This window comes from Cynoglossus semilaevis, chromosome 10 (assembly GCF_000523025.1).
Source record: "Cynoglossus semilaevis isolate Cse_v1.0 chromosome 10, Cse_v1.0, whole genome shotgun sequence".
NCBI classification, from domain to species: Eukaryota; Metazoa; Chordata; class Actinopteri; order Pleuronectiformes; family Cynoglossidae; genus Cynoglossus; species Cynoglossus semilaevis.
Genome location: NC_024316.1, coordinates 276105 through 286571, shown reverse-complemented (window position 1 = coordinate 286571; position 10467 = coordinate 276105). Strand labels below are relative to the sequence as shown.

At 40.4% G+C, this 10467-nt stretch overlaps 1 protein-coding gene across 1 annotated transcript in view; it reads right to left on the bottom strand.

The window, feature by feature from the left end:
• hdac6 (histone deacetylase 6) overlaps window positions 1-9505 on the bottom strand; it is a 15920-nt gene extending 6415 nt beyond the window's left edge. The window contains exons 1-14 of the mRNA XM_025059101.1: window positions 9292-9505; window positions 9129-9214; window positions 8942-9026; window positions 8702-8742; window positions 7477-7573; window positions 7283-7380; window positions 7083-7187; window positions 6917-6985; window positions 2449-2575; window positions 1211-1276; window positions 605-664; window positions 412-501; window positions 206-312; window positions 32-99 (exon numbers count right to left, since the gene is read on the bottom strand). Of these exons, the coding sequence (XP_024914869.1) occupies window positions 32-99; window positions 206-312; window positions 412-501; window positions 605-664; window positions 1211-1276; window positions 2449-2575; window positions 6917-6985; window positions 7083-7187; window positions 7283-7380; window positions 7477-7573; window positions 8702-8742; window positions 8942-9026; window positions 9129-9214; window positions 9292-9342 (1150 nt within the window). The 5' untranslated portion in view covers window positions 9343-9505. The remainder of the gene's footprint in view (window positions 1-31; window positions 100-205; window positions 313-411; window positions 502-604; window positions 665-1210; window positions 1277-2448; window positions 2576-6916; window positions 6986-7082; window positions 7188-7282; window positions 7381-7476; window positions 7574-8701; window positions 8743-8941; window positions 9027-9128; window positions 9215-9291) is intronic.
• Window positions 9506-10467: the final 962 nt, after the last annotated feature.

Genomic DNA, 10467 nt, shown 5'->3' with positions numbered 1-10467 from the left:
TCAAACTACTTGTACTGTGTCTGTGTCTTACCCAGCACCTGCAGACAGCTCCAGTATGGACACTGAGCAGAGATGGTCTGACTAATGGACTGCAGTGCACTAATACAAAAACAAAGACAGGAAGTGACAACGTCTTAAACGTTCAGATAAAAATGCAGATATAAATGAACAGAGGAGGGAGTGTTGATAAACCAGTGATTTGTACCTATCAGACGGAGCAGTGGGTGGAGCCAGAGGTGGACAGGGCCCTCCAAGGAGAGATCGGACACAGGCTGCCACGCCCTCTGCTGTGGATTGAAGGTTATAACCTCCCTAAAACAGACACAAAAACAGGACGAGGCCTACTGTACATACTGCAGTTACTCTCTCTCTCTCTCTCTCTGTGTCTCTCTGTGTGTGTGAGGATTTTACCTCCAGAGCAAGAACAAGTCGACCTTCAGCAATACTCATCAACATGTGAGTGAGAATGTGGAAACACTGAGGAGTAACACACATCTCCCCCTGCACGTCAACAAATACACACAGACACAAAGCCGTAGTCAAAGATCACAGCCAAAAAGGATCATTGCTGATCTTAGGTCTTTAAGTCTTTTTAAGTCTTTACCTTTACATCTCCAACAGCAGCATCAAACCCAGCAGAAACCAGAACGAGCTGAGGCTGAAACTGAGACCAACGCAGAGCTTACTGTCATCATAAAAAATGTAGGTGCATTTAAATTGGCCAAAATGTATGTAAAACGTAATCTAAACTAATGAAATCAAATTATTTTTTAAAAGGTTAACATTCATTTGTGTAAGATAGGGTAAGATATGGAAAGGTAAAAGTAAGGTAAGACTTTATTTACCCCACACTGGGGGACATTTTGTTGTTACAGCAGCAAGGTAGATACTACCGCATAACTGATCTAACTGCAGTTGCAAATGCGATGTCACGCTTTGCGATTACATAACCGCATTAAAAAAAAACTGTGATTGGTGATTTATTTTTGTCAACAACTTTCACTAAAAATATATCACTTATTATATATTAAATTATTTTTTATATTATTATTATTTATTATTATTCATTTATATCGTAATTGCTAATCCTAATACTGTCCACAATATTAGCAATTGCACATTGTCATAAAAAAAATCGTGCAGCACTAGTAGACACATAGTAAAACAAGACACAACAAGACTCAGTAAGTGGCAAAAAAAAAAAGTTTACCTCGTATGCCACAGGCAGGAGCAGTTGTTGAAAAGCAGCGATGTAATCAGAATCATTCATCTGAGTCTAAAATCATAATCATAATTACAAAAATACAAATATTAACACAACATTTCTGACATATGCAACACGCATATATCAAACAGGCCCTAAAAACCTGTGGTTACCTCAATTGGGCTTTCAGCAAATCAGGCAAAAGACGATGAAAAAGCAACCAAACCACAACCACACCCAAAGGGAAACAGCAAAAGGTGGCACACGGCGGTTGCCCTATGCATCTGGTCTATCTGAGAAACTAAGAAGGGTCTTTAGTATCTTCAGGATCCCAGTATACTTTAAACCAGGCAACACACTCAGAGGTGAGTCCATCTCCAGGACAAAACCCCAGGGGAAAACCTCAACAATGTGGTTTGTGCAGTGCAATGCTGCTCACAACATTCTCAACACTGTTGCGCTGTCTCGCTCACTCTCCGACGCTTGGTTATTTTACCCATTTTTTATAACAATAATATAAAATGTTTTTCTTAATTATTATTCTTTAATACGATCAATGCATTGTTTAAGTGGCGCTTTGGCCCAGAGGGTTCACCTCCTGGGCAAATTCGAATCCCGGTTAGGGCGGTTGGTACCTTCCAGTGGACTCACCACCTGCAGGAAGGTTTGGGGGGGGGTTGGTACGGTGCAATGCGATTTGGGTGGCGACTGCTGCCCCCGCGACAACGGATAAGCGGATGAAAATGGATGGATGGATGGATGGAATACATTGTTTATATCTATATTTGTGATGTTTATATGGGAGGAGGTTAAGTTAATTCATTGTATATTTCTGGGGGGTCTGGAACAAATGAATTGGTATTTAGTTATTTTTAATAGTGACAATTCGATCGGGATATGAGTGGATCGACATATGAGTGTGGATTAGACTCGTATCTCGAGGCACCACTGTCCTAGGGTTCCCTCTTGCATCAACCAGAAACAAATGAAAATCCTCAGTTGAAGAACTAATCGTCTTTCAAGCTCAAAGAAAAAGTCCAGTTGCTTAGAAACTAAACTCTATAGACAGAAGTTGTCCTATGTTGCCTGCATCAATGTGCTATTTTATGAAATTACTGTTAATATCCTTTGTTTAGATCTACATCAGTGATACAAACTGGCCACAGGAGGCAGCAGTATACCAAATAAATTGTCTTTCTAGAATGGAACTTATTCCTTAAGCGCAATAAGACTCTCAGTCTCACCTTGTTCCAGGCTAGGTTGATGTTTCGTCCTTTACCTCGTCCACTACCCACAAACATACTATCAGACTCTGGCAGGTGAGGCCAGAAGGACATCTGCTCGTATCTGTGGATACTGAAGTAAAGAGCACTGGGAAGGAGAAGGGAGGGGTCATACGTGTGTTATTATATTTTAGAATTACTGTACATAACTGTATCATTCTGTTATTGTTTTTTTGGGGTTAATACAATACATTTTTACAGCTCTGTCATGACAATGTAATGCAGCTGTAACAGTATCATACGTATGTTAGGACATTTTCATAAATGTGTGTTATTTCATGTCTATATTGTAACGTACTAAAGTACAGTACTACCTAGTAGTGTACAGTGTTTTACATTGTATCATGTGTTAACAAACATATCCCAAAAAATAATATTGCACGTATAATCATATTTAGAAATTTAGTAGATCGTTTACAAAATATGGACCTCAGGTAGTCAATTCCGTTCTAGAGCAGGGGTATTTCCAAATTATATATATATATATATTTTTTTTTCGATTAATTTAACATTGTTTTTGTTTTTTGTTTTTTTAAGAAAAGCTTTGTTTGAACTAAACCAAAGTGTCAAAGGTCAGTATGTAATGTTAGAAAAGAATCTGATGTTTTTATCAAATAAAAATAAGGAAAGACAGATGAGAAATAAGGAAAGACAGTTTTTATCTTAGCTAAAACAAACATCATTCCTTGCTTAAGTAGTTTCAGTATATTTTAAATTTACCTGTTACTTGTTTTGGTTTTTCTCTGGCAGTGACTTATTTTTTAATACATTATCATGCATATTCATGAAATAAAACAGAATACTCTGTTCTCATCATTTCACGTTATTTTCTGCCGTCCTTATTATTACTAGGGATGTCCAATTTTGCCCATATCCGATTGTCCAAATACTACATTTCTGATTCTGATATCATACGATACCAATATACAGTAGCTGGGCAGTGGTGAACTGGTGGTTAAGGAAATTAAGTGCCACCTGCTCCTGTTAAAGCAGTGTTTCTCAATTATTTTCTGCCATGCCCCCCAAACATCCTCCCAAAGGGGACATAAGTGCCCCCCTATACTATCGAGGGCTTGTTAATATTTATTTATCTGTACAAACCACTGTATGAGTTGCTAGCACCAACATTCTGCATAAATTCCCCTGATTTTTAAAATTGATAAATAACATGGAGCTGTAATGCTGCCATCTGGTGGCTTTCATTTACAGATACAGCCATTTTTACCCGAAAAATATTTTTACGTAACACATCATATGGTGAAGCCAAGGCTTTGTGTTATCAAGTTTTCATTATCGGTCAGACGATATTACAAGGCATGCCTTATTATTACATGATATTATTATTGATTACAGACGTAACTGCATACATTCATGCTTTGTCATATGTCTTCTTCTTTCCATCTCTCCCTGTTTTCTGTATCTTCTACTCTGACTCCAACTATCTGCATGTCCTCCCTCACTGCATCCATATATCTCCTCTTTGGCCTTCCTCTTTGTCTCCTACCTGGTAGCTCCATCTCTAACATTCTTCTACCAATGTATCCACTGTCCCTCCTCTGCACATGTCCAAACCATCTCAATCTGGCTTCTCTAGCTTTTTCTCCAAACCTTCCTGTCTGTGTTGTCCCTCTAATGACCATTCCTGATCCTGTCCATTCTTGTCACTCCTAAAGAGAATCTTAGCATCTTTAACTCTGCCACCTCCAGCTCCTCCTCCTGTCTTCTGCCTATTGCTACTGTCTCTAAACCATACATCATGGCTGGTCTCACCACTGTCCTGTAAACCTTTCCCTTCACCTTAGCTGACACTCTTCTGTCACAGATCACTCCTGACACTTTTCTCCAGCTGTTCCATCCTGCCTGTACTCTATTCTTCACCTCTCTTCCACAGTCTCCGCTGCTCTGAACAGTTGATCCTAAGTACCTAAACTCCTGCACCTTCACCACCTCTGCTCCTTGTAGCCTCACTATTTCACTGTTCTGCCTTTCGTTTACACACATGTACTCTGTCTTGCTGCGACTGACCTTCATTCCTCTTCTTTCTAGTGCAAACCTCCACCTCTCTAGGTTCTCTTCTAGCTGCTGCCTACTCTCACTACAGATCACAATGTCATCTGCAAACATCATAGTCCATGGGGACTCCTGTCTGACCTCATCTGTCAATCTGTCCATCACCACAGCAAACAAGAAGGGGCTCAGGGCCGATCCTTGATGTAGTCCCACCTCCACTTTGAAGTCTTCTGTCCTCCCAACAGCGCACCTCACTACTGTTGTACTATTCTCATACATGTCCTGCACCAAACTAACATACTTCTCTGCCACTCCTGACTTCCTCATACAAAACCACAATTCCTCCCTTGGCACTTTGTCATATGCCTTTTCTAGATCTACAAATACACAATGCAGCTCCTTCTGACCTTCCCTGTACTTCTCCATCAACATCCTCAAGGCAAATATTGCATCTGTGGTACTCTTCCTAGGCATGAAACCATACTGTTGTTCACAAATCTCCACTTCCTGCCTCAACCTAGCTTCAACTACTCTTTCCTAAATCTTCATTGTATGGCTCATCAACTTTATCCCTCTGTAGTTGTTACAACTCTGTGCATCACCCTTCTTATGAATTGGCACCAGAACACTTTTTCTCCACTCATCAGGCATCTTGCCAGTCTCTAAAATTCTGTTAAACAAACCAGTCAGGAAATTTACTGCCACTTCTCCTAAACACTTCCATACTTCCACTGGTATGTCATCAGGACCAACTGACTTTCCACTCTTCATCCTCTTCAGGGCTTTTCTAACTTCATCCTTTCTAACCTGATCTACCTTCTTCCTACTAGTCTCTGGCTCCTCGTTTCTACTTTCCCTTTCATTTTCCTCATTTAACAACTCCTCAAAGTATTCCTTCCATCTTCTCAGCACACTTTCCTCACTTGTGATCACATTCCCCTCTCTGTCCTTAATCAACCTCACCTGCTGCACATCCTTCCCAGCTTGATTTCTCTGTCTCGCCAATCTATACAACTCCTTTTCTCCTTCCTTTGTTTCCAAACTCTCATACAACTCCTCATATGCCTTTTGTTTGGCCTTGGCCACTTCCCTCTTCACCTCCCTTGTCCTCTCTTTGTACTCCAGTCTGTTCTCTTCTGTTCTGTCACTGTCCCATCTCTTCTTCGCTAATCTCTTTCTCTGCACACTCTCCTGGATCTCCTCATTCCACCACCAGGTCTCTTTGTCCTCCTTTCTCTGCCCAGAGGACATACCTAGCACCTTCCTACCTGTCTCCCTCATCACTGCAGCTGTAGTCTCCCAATCATCTGGGAATATCTCAACACTACCCAGAACTGCCCTTACTTCCTTCCTGAAGTCTTCACAACATGTCTCTTTCCTTAGTTTCCACCACTTGATCTTCTGCTCTGTCTTCACTCTCTTCCTTTTTGTCACCTCCATCGTCATTTTACACACTACCATCCGATGTTGTTTGGCTACACTCTCACCTGCCACCACCTTACAGTCTCTAATCTCCCTCAGATTACATCTTCTACATAGAATATAATCTATCTGTGTGGACCTGCCTCCACTCTTGTAAGTCACCCTATGTTCCTCTTTCTTTTGGAAATATGTGTTTACCACAGCCATTTCCATTCTCTTTGCAAAATCTACCACTGCCTGTCCTTCTACGTTTCTCTCCCTAACACCAAACCTGCCTATCACTTCCTCATCTCCTCTGTTCCCTTCCCCTACATGACCATTTAGGTCTGCTCCAATCACCACTCTCTCTCTCCTGGGGATACTCTCTACCATCCAATCTAGCTCCTTCCAGAACTTCTCCTTTTCTTCCAACTCACAGCCCACCTGTGGGGCATAACCACTAACAACATTAATCATCTCTCCTTCTACTTCTACCTTCACACACATCAACCTGTCTGACTCTCTTTTCACCTCTACCACATTTCTTACATATTCTTCCTTTAGGATCACCCCTACTCCATTTCTCTTCCCATCTGAACCATGATAAAACAGTTTGTAGCCTCCTCCAATGTTTCTAGCCTTACTGCCCTTCCACCTGGTCTCCTGCACACACAAAATATCTACTCTTCTTCTCTCCATCACATCAGCTATTTCTCTACTTTTCCCTGTCATTGTACCTACATTCAAAGTTCCAAACTTCAGACTAACACTTCTATTCTTCATCTTTTCTCTTTTTCTCCTAACCAAACGCCCTCCTCTTCTTCTCTCGTTTTGGTGATTTGCATATTTGATTTGGCTATAAGTTTTATGCCGGATGCCCTTCCTGATGCAACCCTCACCATTTATCCGGGCTTGGGACCGGCACTATAAAACACGGCTTCGTGTACCCTAGTGGCTGGTTTGCCTAAATACAATGTAATTACATATATGATTATTAACTGTGTTTTGTTGTTAGTACCTTGGGTCTTCCTCAAATTGGTACTGGATTCCTTGACCATGGTGAATGTCCCAATCCATTATCAACACTCTAAAATAGCAACAAATACACAAGACATTTTGTTTTTCAAATTATTTTAACTTTCAGTTTTAAAATAAGGCTTTAAAACGCACACACCCGCCTATACCTCTTGACTCCGTGTGTGTTCTGAGCATATCGAGCAGCAATGGCAATGTTGTTGAAGATAGAGTATCCATTCGCCAAATTGGACTGAGCGTGATGTCCTGGAGGTCTGACACACAGAGGAACATTACAGGTGAGACACGCTGATGACGACCTATACATGGACATTTGGACTGAAGACAGAACAACTGCTGTTTCTGTTACCTGATGACAGCAAATCCATTTCTTAGTTTACAGGACATCACTTGGTCCACCAGTTGTAGAACTGAACCCACGGCCAACGAACTCACCTGAAACGTCTCCTACATACACACACACAAGTTAGGGATGTGCCAGGAGTCTTTGCTTTGTGAGTTACTCATGTGGACCACCGAACGAGCATGTGTGCGTGTTCTTACAGGATGCAGGTACACACTGTCGTATTGGTCAGACAGACTCCTGAGTTCAGCCTCTGACATTGTCTGGGTCAACTTCATTAGGTCCACATACTCCTTTCTACAACAAGCAGACCAGAGGTCAGCAGAGAACATGTGGGATGATCAATAGATGCAGAATGCCAGTTGAACCAGGGTCATATAATGTGAAGGAGGCTCAAAAAATATCCAGATTTTGTGTTCATTGCCTGGCTTAACAACCCCTAAAGGCAGCAATTAGAGTTAAACAGTACTGCGAAGGTGGTGATCAACTTTAAATTCACAAAACGGGAAGAAAAGAGGAGGGGAAAGAAAGAGATAACAGGAGTAGACATACAGTGTGGATAATTAGATTTGTCATAACATTATGGATGCATTTATTAGAAGAGAGGGGGGGAGTGCTCAGTGCACCTTGGGAGTTCCCCCAGCAGTCTAGGCCTGTAGCAGCATACTTAAGGTATAACTTGGTTTTCATCTGTGCAAGCAAAATATGAATAGAATTTTTCAAAAACAAAGGTTTTAAACCAAACTTGAAAAACTATTCTGAAACACAAATGCGTTAACTTAACTTAAAATACTGACTTTACTTATTATCTACGACAAACAAGTACTAACTAGGTCGGATTAATATTTCACATTGCGTGTTATTAGACGGTGAGTGCAAAGCTTCTTTGAGTGACATTCCTGACTCTAATCTCAACAACTGCAAATGTAACATATTCCCTAAGCAGAAAATATACATCACTCAGAGAATTTCATAAATCAGTGCAATCCCAAATAAGTTGGTCCTGTCTAAGTGCTGCCCACATTTTTCATGCTCCCAAGTCCACCAGATTCTCAATAAATGTACAGTAGATGCCATCTCCAAACGAGTAACACAGTAAAATTGCAGCGCTTTAATAACCAATTTTAAGGTGAAACTCTGAACATTAGTTGGTCGGGATCAGTTTATGAGCGAAGCATAAGTTACCATGGCGATCTAGCTGGGTTAAAAGAGAGCCACCTTTGAAGTACAGAAAAGCCTGGCTTTGGACTCAACATAGCCCACTAACCCACTAAACTCACTTTGCGGTACACCCCTCAGAACAGGGGTGTAGGTTATGAGAGAGCAGTCCGTTTAAAACTACAGATGTCAGCAAAGCATGGTGAAGAAAAGTGGAATTCATGGGACATGCACAGGAGTAAACGTTGGTACAGGAAGAAGACTCACGTGTGAACTTGTAGCAGCTCATCTTCGGAAGCCTCTCTGGGCTAAAATACAACAAAAACAAAGAGATGATGGGGACGATGAGGATATAAATAAAATGTATTATTATGATCATAAGAGACATCGGTTATGTTACATAACAAACTCCACTATTTAGCTACATGAAGAGCATCTGTTGAGAAAAAGTGTCTAATGTGTCCGCAGATGGATGAAAGACAGACACTCAAACTAACTAAGCCTTACCTCCACCCTGACACAGTGAGAGATCAGATCCTGTTTCTCCAGCTCGTGCATAATGGACATAACTCTGTCTGGACCTTCTACATGACTAGAAATGAATACACAAAATACATCAAAATAGCACAAGTGAAGGTTTATATTTTCAACCACCTTGAATTACGTGAACTACTAATATGAGATTGTCTGTTACCTGGAATCCCAAAGGTTTTTATGACGAGTGAAGACTTCAGAAAAAATCAGGCCTGTTTCACTGACAGTTGACCTAAAAGAAAGGTCCTACACAGACGCACACACACAAAGTGAATACATAAAATGGGTTTTTGAGGACATTTTCTTTTGTTTTGTGTGTTTACCAGTGACTTGAGGCTGTTGTTCAGCTCCTCCTCCTCCCGTTTCCTCTCCATTTTTCCTTTTCTCTTCACATCTTGCAGATTGTTGTTTCCTTTCCTTGTGTCCTTTTCTCTGTCAATACTGCTGCTGGTCTGAAACACAAATGAAAAGATAAGTTTGAAAACAGCAAGACAGTAGACACACACTGAATGTGTGTGGACAACAGGTCATAGTTCCCATCAGGTAGATGATTAAGAGCTTTGAGCTAAGTTTTTAAACTTTCACCTTTAAACGGTGGAGGTTTATAAAATGTTTATACTGTCAGAGCCATTTAAGCTTTAGGATTTTTAGGACTTACCAACAGGACTTAACTTTTATTTTGGTGTTTTGGAAAAGTCAAGGAAGTCATTTTTTGATCTTGCAAAACATCAAGCTGTGAGTTAAGGAATCAATTACAGAAGTAACACTGATAAGTGATGCAAAGTTTTATGACAATATTGAAACATAAACTAAGGGTAAGTGACGATAGGCGGAAGATTGTTTTCTAATATTTTGATGTTGTTCTTTTCTAATATTTTGTTGTTATTACTGAACAACCTAGAGCAGGCATGGCCAACCTGTGACTGGTAAGCAACTGGGGTTGCCCATGTGGCTCTTATGTTTGTCAAATTTTGTGTATGTAATTTTAACGGTACGTAAATCTCATACGCATGGGTGTAGACGCAAATGACTTTAAAGCCTATTAAATTCGCTATCAACATGACAGGGAACAATGAACAGCAAAATGAAAACACAAAGAATGAACACAGGGTATGAACAGAGTGGGAGAGTTGTTTTTTTTTTAAAACAAAATGGCATTATGCCAGGCATCATTACCGCATTTCAGGCTTAAAATCTTCAGCAAAATGTTGGTTCACTCCACTCTAACATTGACCAGGAATTTCCAAAGGGGACTTATGTGGCTCTTCTTTGCTTGTTACTTTTAAGAGCTCTAATATACAAGGCTAATGTGGACGATGTGTATATTTAAAATAAAAAGTGGTGTTTTTGAAACTGGTGAGGATGTTGACTATCTGCATTCTTTGATATTACCACTCTTTTAAGGTATTAAGGAGACAAAATACCTAACAACTGTCAGCCAGAACTAAGACAAGTCAAAAAGGCACAAATCATTTGAATGACATAAACAAATCCAGTTT